The sequence below is a fragment of the Misgurnus anguillicaudatus genome, chromosome 25 (assembly GCF_027580225.2).
Source record: "Misgurnus anguillicaudatus chromosome 25, ASM2758022v2, whole genome shotgun sequence".
In the NCBI taxonomy this organism is placed as follows: domain Eukaryota; kingdom Metazoa; phylum Chordata; class Actinopteri; order Cypriniformes; family Cobitidae; genus Misgurnus; species Misgurnus anguillicaudatus.
The window spans coordinates 25200088-25227274 of NC_073361.2; the positions used below are offsets into that span (position 1 = coordinate 25200088).

At 36.5% G+C, this 27187-nt stretch overlaps 3 protein-coding genes across 3 annotated transcripts in view; 1 reads left to right on the top strand and 2 right to left on the bottom strand.

Moving 5' to 3' along the window:
- Nucleotides 1-3935: 3935 nt before the first annotated feature.
- On the bottom strand, nt 3936-12058 carry nrros (negative regulator of reactive oxygen species). Its single transcript, XM_055182563.2, has 3 exons — nt 11439-12058; nt 9570-9687; nt 3936-6019 (listed from the first exon to the last, which is right to left on the bottom strand). The coding sequence occupies exons 2-3, from the start codon at nt 9672-9674 to the stop codon at nt 4070-4072; spliced, it is 2055 nt and encodes a 684-aa protein (XP_055038538.2). The 5' UTR covers nt 9675-9687; nt 11439-12058; the 3' UTR covers nt 3936-4069.
- A 4396-nt stretch (nt 12059-16454) lies between these two features.
- On the bottom strand, nt 16455-23594 carry fbxo45 (F-box protein 45). The gene is made up of 3 exons (XM_055182498.2): nt 23056-23594; nt 22055-22411; nt 16455-17300 (listed from the first exon to the last, which is right to left on the bottom strand). Exons 1-3 carry the CDS (start codon nt 23392-23394, stop codon nt 17115-17117), a joined length of 882 nt encoding a protein of 293 aa, XP_055038473.1. The 5' UTR covers nt 23395-23594; the 3' UTR covers nt 16455-17114.
- Nucleotides 23595-25216: 1622 nt separating this feature from the next.
- The window catches only part of arhgap29a (Rho GTPase activating protein 29a), a 57454-nt gene continuing 55483 nt past the window's right edge, over nt 25217-27187 (top strand). The window contains exons 1-2 of the mRNA XM_055182506.2: nt 25217-25373; nt 26519-26891. Coding sequence (XP_055038481.2) covers nt 26609-26891 — 283 coding nt within the window. The 5' untranslated portion in view covers nt 25217-25373; nt 26519-26608. The remainder of the gene's footprint in view (nt 25374-26518; nt 26892-27187) is intronic.

The window sequence follows — 27187 nt, forward strand, 5'->3', positions numbered from 1 at the left end:
AATTCACATGCACAGTCAATAAATGAGCATTAGTATTTTTGCATCAACAGCAAAAGTGTCAAGTTACTCAAAGCACAATTCCTCTTTTTTTGAATGGTTGTGGCAACATCGTTTGCCTCATAAAGTTATAAACGAAATTCTTAAACATTACAAAAGTGACTATTTCTTAACGCGATTCCCGGAAATAGTGTCAACAATTAATCACTGCATAGAAAAAAGCATGCAATCTTTAACCCAAATGTAGTAACTCGCCCCTTATCTAAAGCAACTTGCTTAATCCTTTGCAATGCAATGGCCACTTTTCACATTTTTCAGTAAATTCTTGATAAATAAAACCATATCCTATCCCATACTTACTAACTGAACTTCCTGTTTCATTCTAAATATAAGCCTGATCAAAGGTGTTGCATGCAGGGTTTCATGTTGACTAAATAATTTCTTATTAGATCTCAGATAAGATTCCTAATAATTAATGTTAAAATGAAGGTTAAATACTAACAGATATTTGAAGCTCACCCGTAATATTTGCTTTAATCCAAAGCAGGGCATCTGCTGTAAGCCAGCATCTGTGAAACGCTCCCTAGTTTCTCTTTTCTCTGTTCAAACCGCCATGACCTAAATCACCACAGCGGTATTCTGGTTACACTCTGGTATGCACACATGGCTCTCGGCGTACCAAACACGCTTATACACATCAACACACTCCACCACGTTCCCATGCTCACTGGCTCACTGACCTTTACCATTATTTTTGTGTTTTTTATAGCTTGACTTGACACAGAAAATCATGCGGAGGTCCCGTGTCGGCTGACGGGTTGATCTGATGCAGTTTGGTTTAGTGGTCCAACTTTAATGCTCCCTATATCAGTAAATTCTAGCTTTGGTCAATGTGGAGACACACTGTGGCCACATATTTTTCTAGTGTGTCACACAATTGGGACATTGTGTGATCCAGTTATATAATACAGTAGTGCTTTACAGATCCAAGGTTTTTGATCACACATTTGTCAAAAATGGTCCCAATTTGTCAGATGCATATGAATTGGTACTAAAAGTACCATTTTAGTACTAATACGAACTCTTTAGAAGTACTAGTGACAGCTAGGAACCATTTTGTGACCATTTTTCTGACATTGCTTTTGTTTATTTTACAAAAACACTCTAGCATTTTTATCAGCTGTATCAGTTGCACTAGATCGACCTTATCGCTTTCATCTTGTAAAAAAATGCTTGTATTAACCGAGTATGCGTAGCTTGAGCAATGAGATCCCTTACGCCCTGCCTCAACTGCCTCCGAGACCTCAGCATGGAGCAAAACCACACCACCCTCTCTGAGACCGAGAGCTGGCCAGTTTCCACAGGTCTCAACAAAACAGGAAATTTCGTGTTTCCTTTGTTAGCGTCTGCTCGTAACGCACAGCTTTAGCGTTAGCGAACCTGCGAAAATGCATGCTCACAAACGTTAATCCTGCGATCCCAAATTAGAAACGGCAGGTTAGGATTCATGCAGACTTCAAGCATCGTGTCTTTGCTGTAAACACAATGTCAGAAAGTGCGAGTTATCTGCAGTTTATTACATGGCTCGTTGGAATGCTTGATTCTGATTGGCCAATCACAACATTTGCAGATTTGTTATCCCCAGATAACAACCACTTGAAACTAGTAACACACGGTAACCCGGATGATGCAGATCATCAGGTACAGTTTAACATTACACAAAAATGAAACTGTAAAAAATTTGCTGTAATTTTGCAGCTGGTTGCCAGTAACTTACTGTAGAAGATAAAGTCTGAAAATGTTTCATGTTCATTTAACTTTAAACAAAATGTTGCCAGTAAATAACATAAATGTAAAATCTACAGTAAGTTACTGGCAGCTGTAATACTGTAATTTCTACAGAAATTTTTACAGTGTAAATATGTCTTATAATAACATATGTGACATCATATTTACAAATGATTAAACCAAATAGTGTGTTTGTGACATTTGAAAGTCTTTTCTTATCTTAAAAACGAAATTAAACAGGTTTTCCTTGTGGATGGCCTGCATTTGTTAAAAATGAGCTCATTATATATTTATAATCAATATTAAAAGTTAGTTACAATACCTTACTTGTGAGGTAAATAGCCATGTAATAAGCGGGATAATGTTTCGGTTGTTTTCGTGAAATAAGCCCCTTCCGCTTCGCGTTGGGTCCTGATCACACTGTCAGGGTTTATTTTTGCGATAACAACCGGCTGCCTATACATTATCCCTTACATATCATAACTGATATTATGTACATGCCATAATGCTGATTATAATGTATAATAATAATGTCTATTAAAATGTTCATTGTCATGCTGTATGGTTCCATAAAAACCTTCAACATCCATGAAACCTTTCTGTTTCACAAATGGGTCTGCACAGTCTGAATGAATGGTCAAAAACATGGTCCCTAGCTGTCACTGGGGTGGTACCCTTTCAAAAAGTACAACTTTGCACCTAAATAGTTCATATAAGTACCTCAGAGATACATATTGGTACCAAAAAGCTAATTTTTAACTGCCGCAGCCCTTTTTGAGTGGGGTGGTGGTGAAAAGGTGATGTACACCATCAAATTAATATATCTTTGGCATTTTTTATGGTCTAGAAGCCTAATTTTGGTCTTGTTTTAAAGAAGACACTTTAACGTTTTTTTACGGAAGTATCTGTATGTGAATATATATATATATATATATATATATATATATATATATATATATATATATATATTTTTATAGCAGTTTACATTTATTTGTAATAAATAAAAAATGCAATATAGTATTATTTTTAATACATAAAATTATCAAAAAAACTGAGGTTTGTGTTGGCTCGCTGTGAGGTTTGCTGCATACTCTTGTCACAAATGAATAAATTACAGTTTTTGCATTATTATTGCTAAAAGGTTTTGAAATATGAAAACTACATTCTTAGACCTTTCCAACAATATATAGTTTGTCATGACAGATTAACATTTACATTAAAAATATTGAAGTAAACTTAGGTGTCCTGCTCACGGGACAGTGCCAGTTAACGGGTTTAAAGGGACATTCTACTTTTTTTGAAAATATGCTCATTTTCCAGCTCCCCCAGAGTTAAAATTTGATTTTTATCGTTTTAAAATCCATTCAGTTGATCTCCGGGTCTGGAGATAGCACTTTTAGCATAGCTTAGCACAATCCATTGAATCTGATTAGACCATTAGCACTGTGCTAAAAAATAGCCAAAGAGTTTCGATATTTTCCTATTTAAAACTTGACTCTTCTGTAGTTACATCGTGTACTAAGACAGACAGAAAATTAAAAGTTGCGATTTTTTAGTCAGATATCGCTAGGAACTATACTCTCAAACTGCCATAATAATCAAGGACTTTGCTGTCTTAGTACACGATGTAACTACAGAAGAGTCAAGTTTTAAATAGGAAAAATATTAAAGCTCTTTGATTATTTTTTAACGTGATGCTAATGGTCTAATCAGATTCAACGGATTGCGCCAAGCCATGCCAAAGGCGCTAGCGCCAGAGATCAGCTGAATAGATCACAAAATGGCAAGAGTCAAATGTTTAACTCTAGGGGAGCTGGGAAATTAGCATATTTTCAAAAAAAGTGGAATGTCCCTTTAAAGGTACATACTGGTACCAAATAATGCGTATTAGTACCAAATGCATGCATATCTGTACCTAAATGGTACATATAGGATATTTTTAAGTGGAACTGCCCCGGTGACAGCTTGAGACAATTTTCTGACCATTATTCTTGACAGAATATATAGGGGAAAGTTCTTTAGACTATAAAAGGTTAAGAAACTAATGGTTCCTCTAAGAACCTTAGACTGAAAGGCTCTCTGGTGAACCAAAATTGGTTGTTCTGAGTGTAACTTAAAGACACATCATGAACATTTGCAGAAAAATCTTTTCAGCAGCCATATTTGAAATATTTCACAAACTTTAATGACCATAAAAGTATATACATTCACATGCTTACAGACCAATGTGGTCTAAATATAAAGTGAATATCTTATTCATGTTCTGTTTTACAATTGCATGCTTTCAATAGGAAGTGGGCCTCCAGCACCTCTTCTTAATAGCACGAGGCAACATTTTTGGCTTGAAAGTGAGCAGGTAAATGACAGAGATGCCCACAATGGAAATGCTGACTGTTGCGAAGAGGAGAATGTACCACACAATTGATTCCCCATTGTTAGCGTGACCACAGCGAACTGCGTTGAAGAGCATGACTTTATGCCATTTGTAGTTTGAGTCCAAACAAGTAATTTCTGATTGATCGACAACTTTGATGCTTTTATATTCCTTGAACATCCTAAACCAATCTAAATGGCAGCAGTTAAACGCATTTCCGTTCATATAAACGGCCTGGAGTCTCTGAGCCAGTGTGGCGGCGTGATCCGACGGGATGGTTGTCAACAAGTTATCCCTAAGGTCCAGAACATTTAGGTTTAATGTCATTAGAGACGCAGGAAGCTCCGATATTGAGTTTTTTGAGATGTTTAAAGACTTCAAATGGGTGTACGGAGAAAAGTCAAAGTTTTTAAACCCTGTGTTGCCAAGTCCCAGATGCTGCAAAGTATTACTGAGACCTGCCAAAGAGTCCTGGTCCACCTGTAGATCAGGATTATTGGACAGTTCAAGGTGTGTTAGGGGCGAGCCCTTAAATGCTGAAGACGGGATGTTTTGAATGCTACAGTCCGCAAGATAGAGATGTTTCAGTGTAACAATGTTGGACCAAACAACACACTCCGAGCTCATGTAGTCCGATTCTTTGGAATCACATACGCGTACTGTGTTATGACTGAGGTCTATTGCTGCGATACTCGGTAGACTGGTGAATATCCCAGGTGGGAAATTCAGCAGGTCATTCATGCTCAGATTCAGATATGTGAGATTATTTAGTTCGCTGATGGACCGTTGGCTTGTTTTCAGCTCCATTAGTCTGTTTTTGCTAACATCCAGTTCATACAGGGTGACGGGTAGATCTTCAGGTGTCAAACTGAAGGACTGCAAACAGTTCCTTCTCAGCTTTAGCCAGTACAGACGTGGCATCTGTTGAATAAATCCTTCTGGGAAGTAGTTCACCTGGTTCCCGCTCAAGTCCAGAAGCTCCACGTTGGAAAGATCACCGTGGAGACTCTCATTCCAGAGATTCATGGTTACATTGCTCACGTTCTTCCCTAGGTTGTAGTATTCAACACTGGTGGTCCAGTTTGAAGATGTGTTATTTGCTAAGTGTTGGTAAAAGTCTATCAAATTATTGGACAAAAACAAAGTCTTTATACGGTTTCGAGTCGGGAGGAACGGAAAGAAAATCAACTGGTTATCGGACAAATCCAGCGTCTCCAGTTGAAATGTCTCTTGTAAATCCTGATTGGTTATAAACCATTCAATTGAATTGTGGCTGGCGTTTAAAACCACTAACTGGGTCATCTCAAAACCGACCAAACATGGCAAGCAGTTGAAGGCCAAGTTCAACCTCTTGAGTTTCTTCATGTGGTCAAACGCACCATCAATCTCAAACAACAAGTTCCTCTCGACATTCAGCTCCTTAAGCTGAACAAGACCTCTAAACGTTGACCTGTCCAACCTCAACATGGCATTCCTGGACAAGTACAGCGTCTCAATAGAGGACAGGTTTTGTAACAACAAAGACACCATGTCTTCTGTGAGGCCATTACCTGAAAGATCAAGAGTCTTTAATTGAGTCAGATAGCTTAATGCCTTGGCGACTTGCTCGTGTCCGTAACGAAGCTCGTTTTCGGCAAAGTTGAGGTTTTGTAGAGGCGACTGGGAGAATACATTCTCCTCAACTGTCCTCAGGTGATTGTTTGCACAGCTGAAGGTTCGAAGGTTAGGGTACCTCGAGAGGCAACCATCCTGTAAATTTACAAGAAGGTTGTTGTCGAGAAAGATCTCCTCGGTTTGTTGCGATAAATGGGTTGGTACTGTGGAGAGCTGACAGTTGTTGCACACAGCAGTGCTTTGAATCTAAAAAAAAGAGAGATAGAAAAGAGGATATTCAAGACAAGCCTGTGACTGTTGAGAGTATTTTTACACATTATGGAACAGAAGTTTTAAATAGTTGTGTGGTGATGTGTGACTGTTTATAACTTCCACCACACTCTTAAGAATAAAGATTTCTAAAATGGTCTTTGTCGAGTTGTATTACATGAAGAACCTTTAAAGTTCATTGTAGCCTACATTTTTTTTATAAATGTTGTCGTTGTACTGGAAAAACGATAAAAGATTAGGAAATAATGGCATTGCTATGAAAACCCCCTTTTAGAATCATCATTTTTCGAAAAGTACTCAGTTCAGATGTTTAAATTTTAACTTTTAACCACAGCCTGGTTTTAGCTGGTCAAGCAGGCTGGTTTTAGAATGGTTATCTGTTCTAAGCTGGTCAGGCTGGAAGTTTGGAAGTTGAAAGTAGCGTTTAAGCTGCCTTCCAAGCCTGGTAAAGCCAGTCCTCCATCCTGGACAAGGTGGTGGGTCAGCTGGTCTTCCAGCTTGACCAGCTAAGACCAGCTTGACCAGCTAAAAAAATTGTCCAAAACCTGCTTCATCAGCCAAAACCAGGCAGGGAGATTAGCTTAGGCTGGTTTTAGCTCACCAAAAATGAAAATTATGTCATCATTCACTCACTATCGTGTTGTTACAAACCCGTACAAATTTCCCTGCTCTGATGAACACAAAGGAAGATATTTTAAGAAATGTTTGTAACCAAACCGTTCGTGGACCCCATTTACATCAATAGTATTATTTATTCCTACTATGGAAGTCAGTGGGGTCCACGAACGGTTTGGTTAAAAATATATTCCTTCGTATTCATCAGAACAAAGAAATTTATATGGGTTTGTAACAACATGACATGACGTGAGTAAATGATGACAGAATTTTCATTTTTGGTTGAACTATCCAATTAATATACATTAGGGTTGTGACAATTAATCGGGCAAATGCGCGTTTTCTCAATGAATGAATTTGAATGAATTACGGTGAAATGCAGCCACATCCCAAACCCAGGGGGCGCTCTCGCTTAGAATTACCATTTGTGCCACAGAAGAAGTAGCATACCAAACACTATTCCAGGAAATGTCTAAAGGAATATTTATATCGCTGTTCTTCAGATTGTTTCAGGTATTTTCATGATAATAAAGAATATTTTAAATGATTGTGTTTGACAACTGTTTCTTTTTTAAATGCATGGTATAAACGAGTCAAACTGGTAGTCATTTTAGATTGATAAGGACTTCCTACTGATCACGGAGCCGTAGTACATGCACAAGCTGTGCATGAAACACTGTATCGGAGCCTTACGATTCACGAATCGATTTTAGACAGGTCTTTTTAATGGGAGCGCGATGCATCGATGCACATCCCTAATATACATATTAACTAACTAAAAATACAAACATTTTCCGTTGGGTAATCTAAGAACTCATAATCTAGATTTCCTTGGTTAATTTATTATTATTTAAAGGTGCAGTGTGTAAATTTTAGCAGCATCTAATGGTGAGGTTGCGAATTGCAACCAACGGCTCAGTCCACTGCTCACCCTTTGCTTTTGAAATGCATAGAGAAGCTACGGTAGCCGCCACCAGAAAAACATGTCATTGATGGAGACAACTTAGTAAACAAAGTTTGTCCGTTAAGGGCTTCTGTAGAAACATAACATCACAAAATGGCGACTTCCAAGTAAGGGGACCCTCTTTGTATGTAGATAAAAACGTCTCATTCTAAGGTAATAAAAACATAACGGTTCATTATAAAAATGTCTTTATACACCACTGATAATATAGTTTTGTATATTATTTTGCATTTCTGTCAAGAGATCCTTCTAAAAATTACACACTGCACCTTTAAAAGAAGTAATGTTTTACATGAATAAACCGATAAAGGCATTAAAGGTATAGTTCACCCAAAATACAAACTTTGTCGTTATTTACTCACCTTCATATGGTTTGAACTCTCATTGTCTTTCACTATTCGTGTGAACCGTAATTCAGTTTTTTTTAAAGTCCTGTTTGGGGTTTTCTGGTTAATTTTTATTTCTGGGTGAACCATGCCTTTAATTCCTAATAGTTGTGTAAGGTAGAAAAAACTCCTTATGGTGACCACTTGCCACAAACAATAAGAATCCAGCTATTTTTCTTGAATAGACTTTATATGATTTTTTTGAAAGGCCAAGTTATCTTTTAATTGAATTTACCAAAATATCAAACATTTCAATACGAACTTAAATATATTTTTCTTAATAGTGCAGTATATTCTAAATGTATGTTAACAATGTATAGTTTTTTTTTACCTAAGATATTTTGGCAGAAAAAAATAATACGACAATCTAAGCAATAACATTTTCATCTGGCTGCACATTCATTTCTATAGTATCACAGTTTTCTCACAAATGAGATGTGTTGGTGTTCAATGAGGAGTACATATTCAGTCTTTTCTGTTTTAGTAAAAACAGAGCAATTTCAGTGTTATGGATGTGACATTTTCAGGCAAACATTAAAATAAAATTTCTCAGAGAATGTATTTATTACCACTATACTAAACCATCTGTTTATATTTATATTTTCATAAACCTCTGATGACAACGTCCAGACATCCAAAAAATATCAGTCTATACTCTATGTTTTTGATTTTAAATAAGGTACACACACACATGTTATGGATGTGACAAAATAGTACACGTTTTTAGGAGACAACATACTTTGTAGGAATTCTGTGAATTAAAATGCCCAAACCAAAAGCAATAATACCCAACAAATGAAGAAGCTACACTGTCAAAAATAAAGGTACAAAGTTGTCACTGGGACAGTACCCTTTCAAAAAGGTACACCTTTGTACCCAAAGAGTGCATATTAGTACTTCAAATGTATATATTGGCAATTCAAAGATACATATTTGTACCTAAATGGTACATATTAGGACCCTTTTTAAAGGGTACTGCCCCAGTGACAATTTTGTACCTTTATTTTTGACAGTGTACGCGGCTCCTCAAGAAACAAATAATATATTTCATTTGAATTTTTGTGTATGCATTTGAGGGAGAAACAACATTTTGGATGTGCCATTTCTGAAAGCTGCACTTGCCTACACTCAAAGGATGTGTTAATTTTAACACATTGTTTTGTGTTATCCGATTTAACACATAATGTGTCATTACGTGTTGATTTTTAGTTCAAATAAATAGAAGGGACAACACAAGATGTGTTGAAACAAAAATAACACAGAGATGTGTTAAGTTAAGGACAACACACTAGATGTGTTGTGATTATTTTAACACATTAGTTAGTTTTAAGAATGTACATAAACTCTAAAAATGACTTGGTTAATTTTTAACCATGCTTGGTAAATATTGGCCCAATATTTTATTTGGAAAAAGAAAATTATTTGGAAAAAGATTGAAAGCTTAAACAGAGAACTCACATTAATATTTCGGCCACCAAATATTGACATGTGATATCATTAAACCTTCAATAAAAACATGAAAGGTTGACATGCATGAAATTGCTCATCATTTTGTACATACCAGTCTGCAGGGGAGGACCTGTGGATGTCCAGAAGCCGAAAACAGGACCAGTATCGATACCACGGCATGATGGACCAGGATGGACGGACGATCAAAAACCGGCATCTTAACATGATCGCTGTGATGATAGCAGGACAGAGCATTAGAGCACTGTGATACCAACACTCGTAAAAATGAAAGTTTCCAAAGCGTTCTCTATCTGAAAGGTTATTCAACATGAAACAGCTTTAACATTTTTTCCGCATTAAATAAATATACCTCACAAGGAAAAACTTTCACCTAGCGGTATATATGTGACATAAGCAGTGTCAATTTGTGGCTTTAGCCAACATCAAGCCAGAGGTTATGTTTTTAATAGTAGATCAGACTTTGAGCAGTCCAGGGTTAAAAATAGATTGGTTAAACGAGTGGTTCTCAAACTTTTTTGCAATTCGTCCCACCTTCCCTGCTGAAAAAAACAATCAAACCATTACAGAAAATTCTAATGGTTCCCATGAAAATACCAATAGGAACCATTAGCTTTTACCATTAAAACCACTGTAGTGTGTTTTGGGCCATAGAACCAATACATATTCCATTAGAACCAATACATAGAACCAATAAAACCAATACATACCTTTAGAGTCTAACAAAAACCAATACACTGTAGTGTTTGTTTGGGCAATATTCTATTAGAACCAATAAAATTCCCAATAAAACCATTAGAATTTTCTTTAATGATTTTATAGTTTTTTTCAGCAGAGTTGTGTACGTTGCATCAGTTCATGTCAACCAAAAGGACAATTTATGACATAAAATATTCTAAAACTTAAAATCTGAATTAAACAAAACATTAAACGATACAATGTTGTGTTCATTACACACAATTTATGATAAATTAATATATTTAATAAGATGTCCCCCAGTTTGAGAACCACTGGGTTAGACGCTTCATGGTCATCATAGCCAAATATATACAATGACCCCAAACACCACGCTATTAGAAATTTAAGTCACATTTTTAAAATGAAAAAATTGAACCCAACTGGCCTTAAAGTGCTTAAAACTTTACAGCGATGCCATACAAGAACCATTTTTGGTTCCTCAAAGAACCATTTAGTCAAAGAAACTTATATGAATCATTTCTTTCGTACCATTTATTAATCTAAAAAAATGTTTTACTACAAATAACCTTTTTTAAACTAAAATGTTTTTTTTTTATGGAACCATAAAGCAAAAAATGGTTCTTCTATGGCATCGTAAAGCACCTTTATTTTTAAGAGTGTATAAAATGCAGGATTTTAAGGACAAAACCACAAATATACAATACAAATTTTTAATTTCTGAGTATTTTCTAGTCTTTAAAAGGAAAACACCCTGTGCATTTACTTCCACTAAAATCCAGAGATTAAAATGTATAACTAAAATTGCTGACACAGTTCTAAAAAAAAAAAATCTGAAAGGTCATCATTTGTTTAGCAAATGCTAGTCGGTTTGACGTTTCATTATCTTATTCAGTGTGATTTTTGACCCTTTAAGGACTTAAGGACCCTTAAAGTCTCCAAATACTTTGTAAGCTGCTGTGTATGTAAATCAGATCACACACGTCCTTATTCTGCACCAGTATCATTTCAAATCCAACAATCATTAAAAATGCATTGATATAAATCTGAGCAGTTGTAGTTTCGATCCCAAAATGATACATAAACTATCACCAGTGTGTCCGTAAGCAGGACGCTTGACCTCTAACCGTAAGCGCACTGTGAGTTACACTACATTCAAGATTCAGCCAAATGTGTATTTCCCATTTAATCAGATCTTTTCTGTTTTACACAACACTACACTACACAAACACAAACACACACACGTGGGTATAATATGCACCCTTACCCTAGCGGCCAGGATCGTGCCCTCCGCTCCACTGTGAAGTTCACAGTAGACCATTACATCGGTTTGTGGGGAGGTTCTGCTGGCTTGGAGATGCAAGTGCCTGACATCTGCATCTCCGCTCTTGTCTTTAGTAATTGCGGAAGCAAGCATGCAACGGAAACGCATGTCACATGAAGAGTCGAGATCATATTTTTCACACACCCACTGCGGGGTCAGAAATATGCACGTTAAATGTGAAGAAAAAAACTGACCACATCCCACAACAGCAAAAGCATTTCAGTTTCAGTATCAAGCCTATATGAAGATATCAAGAACTGACATTCGATATCGATATGTTATCGTGGGAAGCACATTTGAAAACGTATGTGCAAAAAGAAAAAATTGTTGCACAAACATTTTAACTGTAATTCGGTCTTGTTCAGTAGACCACAAACTCTACCAACAGAACACGCCCAAAGCACCCACTGCTGGTTTCACCCATCAGATACTACTGAAGAGGAAACCACCAAGAGCTCACACCCTTCCTGTCACTAAGATGCTGCTCCATCGTTTCTGCTCGTTTAAACTGTTCTTAGATCAGATGTCACGAGTTGTGAAAACGGTTGTGAAAACTTTCACGCGTGACATATTTCAAAACTCATTTGGAGATAATCATAATGTTCACGATGGTTATATATGGCCGTATGGGGTTTTTTTAGTCAAATATGAAGCGAATAGGAAAGCAGCATGGGGTGAAATTGTCATATTGCATATTTTTTAAAAAAAAAAAAAAAATTCACCAATTTCACTTTTATCATTTTGAAATGTAAACAGAATAAGAAAACTTTTGTGATAAAGAGTAACATTAAAAATAACTCTGACTTGATCCTGGCCATCAAAACACGATATGGGAATCCCCTACAAAGTAGCTACTGAAAAAATCTGATTATTTTTAGATTACAGATGCATTCTGCATAAAATACCATAAAAGGGAAAATAAACTCTCATTCCATGAAATGTCAAACAAATTAAATAATCATTATTGTGGAAAAAGGCAAAGATGATCATGTCAGTGGTTCTCAATGGATCTCAGCCTTTAGGCCCTCACATGTCCACAACAACATACGAAGCCCAATCCTTCTACACAGAGCTTTGCTTAGCTGAAAAGATGCATATTTAACATAAAAATAACACCAATAATTGTAAATGATACTACTATAAATACATCTTTAGCTGTTTAGCTTGTTTTGTTGCATATTTTGGTCATCTTGAGCCCCCGGTCGAGAAAAAAACAGTTGTAGAGGGACTCACGCTGATAATGGACGCCACCTTGTGGTTGAGGGGAACAGACCATTTTATTTAAAGGGTACATGTCATTAATATATCACACTTTATCCAAGTGCTATAATTGTGTCCCAAGTGCTTCTATCAACCTACAAAATGTGAAAATGAACAACCCAGTAATTTATAGGTAAAAAATAAGTCATTGAAATTTGGCTCCCCTTGTGATGTCTTAATCTGCACTATCCAACCATGGCACTGCCATTTAGTGCAGAAATCAACTAAATTTGCATTTAAAAGGACAAAACGGCACATTTTGCTCACACCTACAAAGTGGCAATTTTAATGTGTTATAATAAATTACCTATATGGTATTTTGAGCTAAATCTTCATATATGTACTCTGGGGACACCAAAGATTTATTTAACATCATAAACAAGTGAAGTGTGAAATGTGTCCTTTAAGGGTACATTGATTATACACATGTATGGTTTAAAGGATTAGTCCATTTTCTTAAAAGAAAAATTCAGACAATCCACTCACCACCATGTCATCCAAAATGTTGATGTCTTTCTTTGTTCGGTCGAGAAGAAATTGTGTTTTTTGCGGAAAACATTGCAGGATTTTTCCAATTTTAATGGACTTTAATAGAGCCAAACACCTAACACCCAACTCGACACCCAACAGCCCTTCTCGACGGAGTCCCAAAGGACCACAAATGATCCCAAACGAGGCATAACGGTCCCATCCAGCGAAACGATTGCCATTTTTGACAAGAAAAATAAAAAATATGCACCTCCAAACCACAACTTTTCGTCTAGGTCCGGTCCAGTGCGACCTCACGTAAATGCGTAGTGACGTAGGGAGGTCACGTGTTACATATATAAAACGCACATTTGCGGACCATTTTAAACAATAAGACATAAATTAATATCATTCCACATACAACAACATCGGAACAGTCCTCTTTTGACAAACTTGTAAACACTGGGGCGGAGTTTTGCGTTCATCCTCTGTGACCTCTTGACGTCATGACGTATTGTGTGAGGTCATTTTGAGGAAATTTTTGTTTAAAAGTGTATATTTGTTATTTTTATTGTCAAAAATGACAATCGTTTTGCTAGATAAGACCCTTATGCCTCGTTTGGGATCGTTTATAGTCCTTTGAAACTCCGTTGAAAAAAAAACTGTTAAGTGTTGAGTTAAGTATTATGTGTTGGGCTCTATAAAAGTCAATTAAAATGAGAAAAATCCTGCAATGTTTTCCTCAAACAACATAATTTCTTCTCGACTGAACAAAGAAAGACATCAACATTTTGGATGACATGGTGGTGAGTAAATTATCTGGATTTTTCTTTTAAGAAAATGGACTATTCCTTTAATAGATTAACACTGTCTGGGATTGGCTATATGAATGCAATAACAATAATGTCATAGTTTTAGTAACTTCTTTTCTCTTTGATGCCAACATTTATGTTGATATAAACGATGACGAACACAGAAGACAAACAAATGAAAGATAATCAAAATAAAGACATTCTGAGATGTAAGAAGATGGGAATGGAGAGTAAAACATTCTCACATGAATAACTACAGTAGATACCATATATGTACTATAGTAAACTGTAGTAATATTTCGCAACAACCAACACACGTCATTGACCCCAAAATGCACTATGCTGTTGAAACATAGATGGTATGCATGTGAAGTCACCTTCGGTGAAAGTGACTGTGGTTACACCCACTGAGTGGCAAAAGACAGAGCGGCAGAATTTGTGTACAGTGTGAAATCAGCGAAAAAACAAGGAAAACACGTCTTAATGGGGAAAAAGCTGTTGTGCGATAGACTGTTGCTAACAGATTTAACAAGAATTCGGAGCTATCGTTTTACAGACTGCCAAAAAACACAGAAAGGAGAAGTAAATTGATCATTCATGCCAAAGTCCACAGATCACAGGTGGGTTGACAAGTTGCAAGGATCACTATCACGCAGAGGTTTTACTTTCTACTTAAAATTATTTTTTCAAGTATTTTATCTGTTTTTCTGATACATTCCAAAGCATAATATCAAAATTTTTACTCTATTACATTTCATAAATGCAAGTTTTTGTTTTACATTTAATATTTAAGTACATTAACATACTTTTACTCAAGTAAAAGTATGCAATTTTAATGTAATTAGGTATTAATAAATTTTAATATGCAATATTAAAGAATACACAGTATGATTCTATGCTTTAGAATGTATTAAAGTAAAAATGTTCCCAATACAAACACCCTAATAAAGCACAGATGCTTGGAAAATGTAACTAATGTAACTAAGTATTTTCTACCTCTGCTATCAAGACCAACTTAATTCAATTTAAGCTGATAATAGTCAGTTTCACTGGCATTTTTGCAGCAGGCGCTATGAAAACCAGCCATTTTGTTGAACGTTTGCCACTCAACAGGGCGTGCTCCGGCGTGGTCACGTGGAAATGTGACGTCAATGCATACCCTCTATTGGTGGGCTCCATAGCTATTACACAGCTATAAATATTTTATGTGTTTTTATTGATCGATTTTAGCAGTAGATGAAAAGTATTAAACCATACAAGTCTTTATAGTTAAAGTACCCTTTAAAGGTTTAATAGGTCCATTAAAACATTTTTGTTATGCTGGTTGAAAGTCTCCTCATTCGCAGAGAGGATGGGATTGAATGCATTTAATGCTATGAGCATTTTCCAAATCACAGTCCGCACCTTTAAAAGTGGATTGTGTAACTTTTAGAAGGATCTCTTAACAGAAATGCAATATAAAATACAGAACTATATTATCAGTGGTGTATAAAGCCCTTACATAAACTATTTTTTTATTGCCAAAGAATGAGCCGTTTTTACGCTTTAACACAAAATTTACCATGGTTTTACTATAGTTTAAAAAACATGGTTAGTGTAGTAAAACCATGGTTTTGCTAACATTAATCAATACACCAAAAAAAACATGGTTACTACACTTTTGCCACAAAGAAATACATGGTTAATTTTCGTAGGGGTGTATGCAGTGTTGGGGGTAACGCTTTACAAGTAACGCGCATTACGTAGTAATATTACTTTCTGAAGTAACGAGTAAAGTAACGCATTACTTTATAAATGTACACATTAATATATCAGTTACTTTGAAAAAAAGTAATGCGAGTTACTTTTCAATATAATTATTTCAATTAGAAAATAAAATAATGTACTGAATTAAACTGAACATAGAATGATGCACTCTGTGCCCATGAGCGGGAACAGTTTGAGTCAGAAACGGAGATGGCAGGCCAGAGTTTGACATTTTTGCGATCATAAAAAACAGCTACAAGGCCTGAAAGATATCAAGCCTCAGCCAAGTAAGAAAAAGTAACGTAAAAGTAACGTAAGCATTACTTTCCATGAAAAGTAACTATTTAATGCAATTAGTTACTTTTTGGGGAGTAACTTTATATTGTAATTCATTACTTTAAAAGTAACTTTTCCCAACACTGAGTGTATACAAAATGTATGTACAGTAGCACTAAACAGACAAACTGTCCTACACAGCGCATTTCGTCACTACGAAATGCTTGTCCTGTGGCCAGCTACCGTAGCTTCTCATTGCGTTTCGAAATTAAGGTTAGTTGCAATTCATAATCTTATCACTAGATGCCACTAAAATATTATTAACTTATATAGACTTATTGCAAATTAATACACACCTACATATCCAATAATACATAACAGACCACACTGAGATACATTCACAGACTGGCACAATTTAGAGTTTATTTGTAGTCTCCATACCCTCGGTTATAGCAAAGATAGACCTTAATAAATAAATACTATACACTTCTACATCACAGTTAAAATGTACAGTAACAAATAGAATAACAACATACTACCTTTGCTTGTCCTTAAAAAATAAAAATCAGAGGAAGAGACGCTTATACTGCATGCAGATAACTGCTCTGGAGAAAAAAACAGTAAGATATCAGTACGTCATTTTGGCGTGTGGTCTTCGTGACATTTACCTACATGTACGTTTGTATATTTGTTTGGAAGTCTGACCCATTGTGGTCTTCAGATAACACAGTCCTCTTCACAGTCACTCCATGCGTGTAAAATTTCAAGTTATTATAAAATGTTGCCACATTTCTGATCTATAATTTGGCTTTTAACCTATTTAATAAAACCGAACAGCTGCCCCTGTACATTTCATTTAAATCAGGTTAAAAAAAGTGTCCCAGGTCACCAAAAGCACTAAAAGTAAATAGACGTTTAACTGAGTTTCGCAGATGTATGTCGGACATCCTCACCTTCAACAGGCCCTATCCAACAACTACTGATTTCTCCCAGGACGGCCTGTTTCTTAGTCCAAATGTGAAACTGTGCCAAGCAGCTTTCCCCTAGTGGATCCAACTTATCCATCCAGAGGTCGTCCTAGGTATACCATTGTCACTTCAGTGTTTCCGTACACGGCCGAGACAGCAGGAAAGAGGCAGGTTTTGGGCAGGCCTCTGAATGCCACGCCAAGGAACTCAAAACCTCGCTCAAAGGCTAGTGTCTTATCATCCATGTCTAGGATCACACGGATTCTCTCCCCGATCTGTCGGAAAAAATATGAGATATGGCATGTAAATAAACATAATTTAAAGGGACAATAATTAGGATTTACCCCACCTAGTGTTGAAATTGTATTTTGCGTTCAAACGAACAGTGCTCTCTAGCGCCTCGCTTTTCCAAATGCGTGTTGCAACTACGGTAGCCGTTATGTACTCACTGATCTCCTTGTCCGTTTAAGCTAGTTCACGTGTTCTGAATGAAAACGCATTGTGGAAACGTGTGGGTACTAGGTTAGTGCTTTTTGTCCCTCTCTGCTAGTTTATCAGTATGGCGGAATGACATGGAAGCTTCCTTGGACTTACCCGTTTAATGTAAGTAAAGAGAAGAAATTCTAAGCTTACAAAGAAAAGTCAGATCACTGGCAGAAGTCATTTGACACCAACAAGGACATATTTATGAATAAAGACATTGCTTTTGATTAATAAAACACTTAAAATCCTTCTTACTGTCCCTTTAAAGTTTATGATTTATTTATTTAATGCTTTCATTTTTTTTTAGCATGTATGGGTATATTTATTGCAAAAATGGGATAATCTATATCCAGGACAATTTGGCATCCCCAATTCATCTAAACCTGCATTTCTTGGGCTGTGGGACTAAACGCAGTACTGTAGGTTTATGACAGGTTCAAAATTAGACTAAAACTTTACATTTGGCAGACACTTTTATCCAAAGCAAATTACAGTGCATTACAAGGTAAACATCTATTTGTCTGCATGCGTGTTCCCTATCGTACCCATGACCTTCTGTGCTGCTGAGGCAACGCTCAAAACAATTCTTGCAGTAATTTCTAGTTTCAGATCACACACTGCAAAAATGATTTCAAGAAAAAAAATTCTTAGTATTTTTGTCTTGTTTTCAGTAAAAATATTTAAAAAGTAAAAATTAAGATGCTTTTTCTTGATGAGCAAAACGACCCAAAAATATGAAATTTAAGTGATTTTGTGCATAAAACAATCAAAAAAATATGCCAATGGGGTAAGCAAATTTTTCTTGAATTTAGTGTTTAAGAAAAAGGTTCAAGATTTTTTTTCTTACCTCATTGGCAGATTTTTTAGAGATTAGTATGACCAGCAAACCAACATTTAAGTACCTATTTAAAGGTCAAGTTCTGCATTTTACACTTAAAGCCCTGTTTTCTATTTTGAAATAGAACGGTTTTGACTGAAACCTGGACATATGATGCTGTCCCGAGAATTCTCGGGCGTTTCCTGCATCACCTCCAACCCCCCCAACGGGTCTACAGGTGCACTGGAACAATTCTTCCTAAAATGCATTAAACTTTCGTTTACAAAGACGTGAAACTTACCAAGTGGTCAGGGGTGTTCACTGATATGCTCACACGGGAATCACTGCAAAAGACGCTTTCCAACAGGTTTTATCATATTTTTTGTCCAACTCCATTGACTTGTATTAGATGTGCTGTGAGGTACGGTATTACTCCGCGCCGGGAACCTTGTTTGTGTTCTTGCAATTGGCAAAGGCGGATTATCGCCACCAACTGGGCTGGAGTGTCTGTTATTCAAGCTCTCAACGGAAGAATAAACGGGTGTGAGGCGTTTGGAAAAATAGGTCCACAAGTTAACAACGAATGGTAAAACACCTGTTGGAGGGCATCTTTTGCAGCGATTTTTGTGTGAGCATATCAGTGAACACCCCTGACCACTGAAGGATTGTTCCTGTGCACCTATAGACCTATTGTAGAGGTGGGAGGTGATACAAGAAACACTCGAAAATTCTCGGGACAGCATCACATGTCCAAATCTCAGTCAAAACCGCTCTACCTCATCATAAACAATCTGAAACCAGGCCTTTAAGTGTAAAATACCAAACTTGTCCTTTAACTTATTCCGGCAATATTTTTTATGATTTTTACAAAAGTTTAATGCCTTTCGTAAAATAGTTCTTTAAATATATAAACATACAATAAATCAAATTAAAGAACAAACAAAAAATCTGTTTCATCCCATCTTTATTTGTCCCTTTTATCACCTCTCAAATATGGGTAGGTTTCTTCAAAAATAAAAAAATTTGAGCAAAAAGCTAAGATAATTGTAAAGGACTTTTGTTAGAGATCAAAATCAGAACGATGATCAAAACATACTAGGGATGCACCGATAGGATTTTTTGGGCCGATACCGATTTAAACAGACAACTTCTGGCCGATACCGATATTAAACACTTGTATACAATACTATACAGTTGGTCTATTAGCTAGTTTATTTCTGCATCAAATAATTTTTACTGAACATGGATTGGATCTAATTAACATTCAACTGACCAACATAATAAGAGAGGCACAAATTAAGCTAAAACAAATATAATAAGATACCATGACAACCTTCAAAGGTGGTTTTTGCTATTCAGCATTTATTTTATTAACAACATTAACTCATTTTTTACATATAATGGATTACTTTATGCAGTTAATTAATAAACAATCGGTATCGGCCTTTCTTGTGCTATTGCTGATATGCCGATGGTTTCAAATTCATCAAATATCGGCCGATTAATATCGGCGGCCGATACATCGGTGCATCACTAAAACATACACAGAGTTTTTATTTGTTTGTGATGATGTCATTGCTTAAACACACAGTCTGTGTTCCTGTGGCACAGATGCTACAGGAAATAAGTCATAAACTGCTTTCACACGTACAGTCTTTACTGGTAAATTGCAGATATTTTTAAAATATCATTAAATCGGTTCTGCCAATTTACCAGTAAGACAAGTTGTAAGATCACCAGTAATTTACTGGTACAAATGTTATGTATAAACAGAGAACATGATTACCAGTATGTTGTCAGACGGCTTTGCGCGCATTTCCCTCCCGCCATTTTACGGACATTTATTCCTACACGGTGCTTGAATTCGAACACACGTAAGATGCTAAATTGGCTAAATCTCTTTAGCAGAGTTGTTTATAACAGTTTAGTATCTATTTGCTGAATTGCCCATGTCCTTTGCACACTTTCTGCACTTTCTTTGCAGTGTTCGCCACAGGAGTAGAAACAATAAACATACAGACTGCGGATATAAAGTCATCACCCACCATTGCACCATTGTTTACAGCACAACACCGACCTCGGCCCACAGTGGTCTGACAGAGTTTACCGCTATTTTGGCACTGATGTGTGAATGATATCTTACTGGTAAAAATATGTACGCTTGGTGCAAGTGTGAAAAGCACATTTCTGTATTTACTGGTAAAGTCATTCAAGTCAAATTATATGGTCATTTTTACCAAAATAACTGTGTGAACAATTCTTAAGAAATGCGTGGACTGATAAGATAAACTCAAATTCTCAGTAATATGCACGGTCAAAAGTCAGTCTGGATAATATAGATCTGTTTTTGTTTTGTCATGAGGTCTGATAAACCAGCCTCTAACAACCTATTAAAAAAAACCCAAATTGTCCTTGGCCACATTTTATGTCAACTTTCTATTTTATCTGGATGGTTCTTAAAGGAATAGTCTACTCATTTTCAATATTAAAATATGTTATTACCTTAACTAAGAATTGTTGATACATCCCTCTATCATCTGTGTGCGTGCACGTAAGCGCTGGAGCGCGCTGCGACGCTTCGATAGCATTTAGCTTAGCCCCATTCATTCAATGGTACCATTTAGAGATAAAGTTAGAAGTGACCAAACACATCAACGTTTTTCCTATTTAAGACGAGTAGTTATACGAGCAAGTTTGGTGGTACAAAATAAAACGTAGCGCTTTTCTAAGCGGATTTAAAAGAGGAACTATATTTTATGGCGTAATAGCACTTTTGTGAGTACTTCGACTCGGCGCAGTAACACCCTCCCTCTACCATTATGAGAGTGAGAAGGGGAGCGGACTTTTCAGGCGAGTCGAAGTACTCCCAAAAGTGCTATTACGCCATAAAATATAGTTCCTCTTTTAAATCCGCTTAGAAAAGCGCTACGTTTTATTTTGTACCACCAAACTTGCTCGTATAACTACTCGTCTTAAATAGGAAAAACGTTGATGTGTTTGGTCACTTCTAACTTTATCTCTAAATGGTACCATTGAATGAATGGGGCTAAGCTAAATGCTATCGAAGCGTCGCAGCGCGCTCCAGCGCTTACGTGCACGCACACAGATGATAGAGGGATGTATCAACAATTCTTAGTTAAGGTAATAACATATTTTAATATTGAAAATGAGTAGACTATTCCTTTAAAGGACACCTATTATACAAAATCCACTTTTGCAAGGTGTTTGGACATAAATGTGTCTTGATAGTGTGATAACACAAGCACCCTACAATGAAAAAAATCCCTCTCATGTGTCTCATTAGACATGCTGTTTTGATTCTCTTATCAATGTGATGTCACACTGCTAAAGTCCCGCCCACGGCTGCTGACTGACAGTCTCGTATTACCATCATTTCTGTCTTCAGTAAGTTGAAAGCTGTCTGCTATTTTTCTGTGCTTCTTTGCGAAATCAGACCTATTTTAACCAAAGCATCTCTTTTGGTAAGGGAGCGAAGAGCAATAGCTCATTTGCATTTAAAGACACACTCACAAAACAGTGTTTTTGCTCCCACCCTAATAGGGACACTTTGGACATGCTATAATAAATGATCTGTGGGATATTGTGAGCTGAAACTTCACAGAAACATCGAGACTTATACATATTGTAAAAATGTGTGCTGCAAACAAGACTTTATGACCAGAGTTAAAATGTGAAAATATAATGTCATAACGTCACAAACTATGTTACCTGGTACTTTGGTGCGTTGTTACACTGCGGGAAGTTACCGTTGACCTCTCCGTTGTGAAGCAGATTATTGTCTACTAAATTCCATCCCCAGCTCTGGTCATCGCTGCCTAGAAGTGCCACATAACCCTGGCATTGCATGGGAGCCCTCTTGGTCGCGAGGCCGATCACTGCCACCGTACCAAGAGGTCCCTCCCACCAGATCTCCCAAGCATGCCGACCCTCCGAGAAGCCGATCTTTCCGCGGGCACCGTCAGTGCTTTGGGCGATAGGGTTACGATGCAACGTAAACCCATTTTTCTTGATGTATACATTCCTGGAGCAGTCGTGAGAGCTCAGGGCGTGCTGGAAGGACTTTAGCTGAGGACAGGGAAGAAGGGTCATTTTAATCATTGATATTTTCAAGTCCCTGCAATCTTATGCAATTGTCACTTTTATGTACCATAGTGTTTGGGCTATCTAATACAATACATAAACAACGCACGATTAAATAATTCAATAACTCAGAGGATTTGGGATCCACTCAAGCAACCTACTCAAGCACAATATTTACAAATGACGTCATCCATTAAATACCATCTTGTTTACCTACTCATCTGGCTGAATTCAAAGATGGACAGTATATAATGCACAACATTTTTAGGTAAAACCACAATAAATACATAACTGCATATTTAATGGTTATAATGGGTATTGTACGACGTTTAATGGAAACTACAATGGTCCCTGTGGGTCTGGTAATATGCCAAGTTATATGAGATGTTATCTAGCTGAATAAGTCCTATAATACACTATTAAATCCTACTAAAATAAAGGACAAAACACATTACATAAAGAACTGTTGTAATGGTTTTAATGGTAAACTGCGTATGTTTATACTGGTCATTAGATTTCTTTCGTCGTTGCATCGATTACAAATTGAACTACATCATGGTTAGAAATAACGCTACCTTTTTTGCATATTCAATGCGTTAGAGTCATAATGACATTACTTTAGATCTTACTTTATCTTTATAAGTGGTGATGTTGCAGAGGATATCAGAGCGCATCGCTTCATCACTGAGCACCCGGGCGCACAGACTCCGCCACACCTCACTGTTTTCATCCGCCAGACAGTTGTACCAGTGCCAGCACACCAACGAGCAGTTACTCAGATCCGACAGATCCAGATAGGAGAAGACATGCTCGAGTACTCGGCTGGGTAACCGGCCCGCGATTCCCGATCCTCCGCCTAATAACGCGACAGATCCGGATCCCGACGACGACGAGGAGGAGCAGCAGCCCGGGGCGGCGGCAGCGCCCAGCCCCGCGCACTGCGTCCCTCCACCGGCCGCGACAGACATGTCAAACTCCTCCGCTGAAACCAACCGTAATTAAAAACTCACAGCCGGATTCAACAGCATTGAAAGCGGATCGGGTCAGAACCCCGTCGCGATCCAGTTGAGGGTGTACGGTTGACACATTTTGCCGTGTTATTGCAGTTGCGGCCAAATGGATAAAATCTGTGTGACTATTGTAAAGATCCTGACCGGAGTGTGTAAAACAAATATGAGTCTATCAAGCGTAAGAAAAAGCACGGATTTGAAACTATCGTATGTTTACATTATTATATATATAAATTATAAGTGTGCACCGATAGTACACAAGACGTTGAATAGAGGTAAACTCGGTACAGTTACAGTTTTTATGGTATACGCTTCTTCAAGGACCTAGCAGTTGACGTAATTACGTATGCAAAGCGGGGGAAGGGGGTGTAATAGGTAGGGCCACTAGAGGGCAACAAAGGTAAAATAATTATCAATTACTATTATATAAAATGCTTACATAAATAATATAAATTTAATAGTAACATAAATTCACAATATTTTACAATAATGTACATTTAAAGCATAAACTCGTTAATTATCTATTTGTAATACTAATAAATAAATAATATTAATAATATGTGTACATAGGCTACGTTTTGCCTTCTGTCTATATATATATATATATATATATATATATATATATATATATATATATATATATATATATATATAGCTAATTTAAAAGTAGAAATAGAAAGCCTAAGTGCTCTGTTATTAATTATTAACCTTATTACTGAACCTTCCGGGCTGCAGAATGTTGACATTGACTAAATGCTAAATTTTGTCACAGCAAACTTAATTTTTTTTCTTAAAATATATATTGTGTATGAGAATATGCAGTTTATTTCACCTTGTTCATGCAAATGTTAGTCTGTTGTCTAAATGATTCATTGTTTGGTGCTTATGAATGCAGCTAGACCTGATTGATCATTAGCTCTAACGGCGCCAGCCAGTGAATGCATCTATTTTCCCACGAGAATGCATATGAGCCAGTATATGTTTCAACATTATTCTACATGCCCACATATAGCACACTACACCCACATAAGTCAAAGAAAATAGCCTGCACTGAATAATTATCAAATCACATTAAATTAATATAGCTTTTAGGCTGGGACGATGCATTACTTTAACCCATACCACCATTTGTGGGCTGCATTTGTGTGTTTGAACAACTGACCATTTCGGAGTCATTTTTAATCTAGTTTACAAAGCTTGCAAAACTAAAGACTGCAATAAACCATGTAGTAGGTTATAATGTTTATATTTGTTAAACTAGTAATTTAGTGTGAGCTATATTCAGATTTATGCTACTTTTAGTAATTGTTTAAAAATGGCTACTTTAATTGGTGCTCAGCGTCTAAAATATGTTTTTTATATACATTTTACATTTAAAAATCCTCTTTGATGAAATAACAAATTCAACCACTAGATGGACCACTGATTCAGCAAAGTTTTTTTTAGATCCCTTGTAAACATTAGCTAACAAAATATCTCACATTCAGTTCTCAGACTATCATTATAAAAAACTAACCTATGACTAATCTAATTACTTTAAAATAACCTCCTTCACGTTTATAATAAAACCAATAGTCAGTAAATTCATATAAGATAATAATTATTAATAAATGATATTTTTTCTCAAAAACGAAAAACGAGTCGTGTACGTCAATATTTTGACGTATATAGAGCTTTAAGATAGGGCATAGGCACCTGTTGCTACAGGGTGGAGACTAAGGACCCGCCTAATCACTCACATAACCAATCAGGAGTGAGACTACCAGTGGAGGGCGGGACTATTGCAAGCGGAACGTAATACGCAACTCTCACGCATTACTTTGGTTTACGAGACAGTTACGGTGCACAGTCGGGGATTTAATGCTATTTCGGATATCGCAAGTTTAAATTTCTGATGTACACCCATCTCTGTGCGGTGATCCAGACATGCTTCTTAAGTAAGTGTGCTTTTTGTAATTTCATAATTAGTGTGATACCGAATACAGAGCCTAAATAAAACTTAACTAGGCTAACTAACCGTAATGGGCGCCGTGTCACACAATATTTCATATATTTTATATTTCAAGACTGCATGCAACTCGTCTCGTTGTAAAATATCTCATTTGAAACTTAACTTTTAGTTTACTTTTCTCATCATATATGTAAATTTGAGTTACTATGTGCAGTTGCACTTTTGTTTTGGTTTTTCGACTCTTGTATTTATTTATATAAATGTATGTATTTGTGTATAGTTTGTATTATAGTATGTATTGTAAATTATGTATTTGTGTATTTGATGTGATTGTTTTATTCATTTAGCTTCATTCTACAGTTTTAACATAGTTTTGTTATATATATCTTTATAACACAAAATGCCAAATAGCTTATGAACCATCAGCTGTTTACCATTAAAACCATTACAAAATTCCTTTATGTGTGTTTTGGGTCGTATTCCAGTGTGATTTAATGTTGGTTTAGATAAGATCCCACCAACTGAACCCAATACACCAGTAGAGTCCACTATAGTTTCCATTAAAACCCATTATAAGTTCCTATTATAACCATTAAATCCAATAGAATGGCCATGATGGTTTCTATTGTATTTTTATTTGGGAGGGAACTGCTGTAACAATGTTTTGTTTTCATTATTTATTATGCAATTTATAGTTTGAAGTACAGTACAATTTGCATATATTATAATAATTATAAAAGTATTTATTTCCTAACCCTAAAACTTTAACTAATTTTCCTAATAAATGTATTTCCTAATAAATTGCATGCAATGTTTATTATGTCCTACAGATGTTAAAATTCCTGGTTTCTTTGTAACTAATATAGCATTCCCAAAAAGCACCCCATTATATCAATGTATAGTCTGTTTAAAGGTTTCTTTATTTAATATGTAAGTAACACTTTTGATTTAGTTGTATAATTCTATTTAGTGCACAAGAAGACATTACTATTAGTGCACAGCTTGGATTTCTCCCCTGTGTAGGTGAATAAAATCCAGTGAATAGAAGCGTTTTCGGCATAATCAGGTGAAAGTGGTCTTGTCTTTAAACATTAGAGGTTTAAATATACGTTTACTCCATTGTGCACACAGGCCCTGCTGTCTGTGTTGAGGAAGCTTTGGGAATTTGAGAATCTCCAGGGGAATTTGCACAAGGTTCCTTTCAAACTGGATGCAGCTGGGATGCTCGGTGCCGGGATGCTGCAGCAAAGCAGTGGAGGATCGAACAAGCGCTCGCTGGGAATTGCACGCTTGTCCAGCTCCAACTTTTTTCCCCTCTCCTCCGGCTCGGGGTCCTCGGGTTTGGGCCGAAAGGTGAAGAGCGGATCCCTCAGCTCCATAAGCTCTGGGTCGGACAGCGTGGACACGGCAGGTGCCGAACCCGAATACATAATGCAGCTGGTCAACGATGTGCGGAGATTTGCAGAAGTGCTGCTTCACCTAAAGGAAGCTATTAATACCAAAGGTACAGTAAGATAAATAACATACTGGGATTTTATTTGCAGTCCGGGTGTAAATTTGCAGGCCTTGGTTGCACGGTCGATGACCTTTTTGTGTCTTATCTGTTTGGATACCATCAAGGGAAAGTTTTATTTGACATTGACACTGTGAGTTCATTCAACAATGCCAGAAATGTTAAACAAAGATAACACCAGAAGTCAGTTCGTCACTAGTTTATTTGCCTGTATTTTTAACCATTTGAAGGATAACGTTTGGAGTTGGAGTATTACGTTGTAAACCCAAGCCATGGGTTAAGTCAGT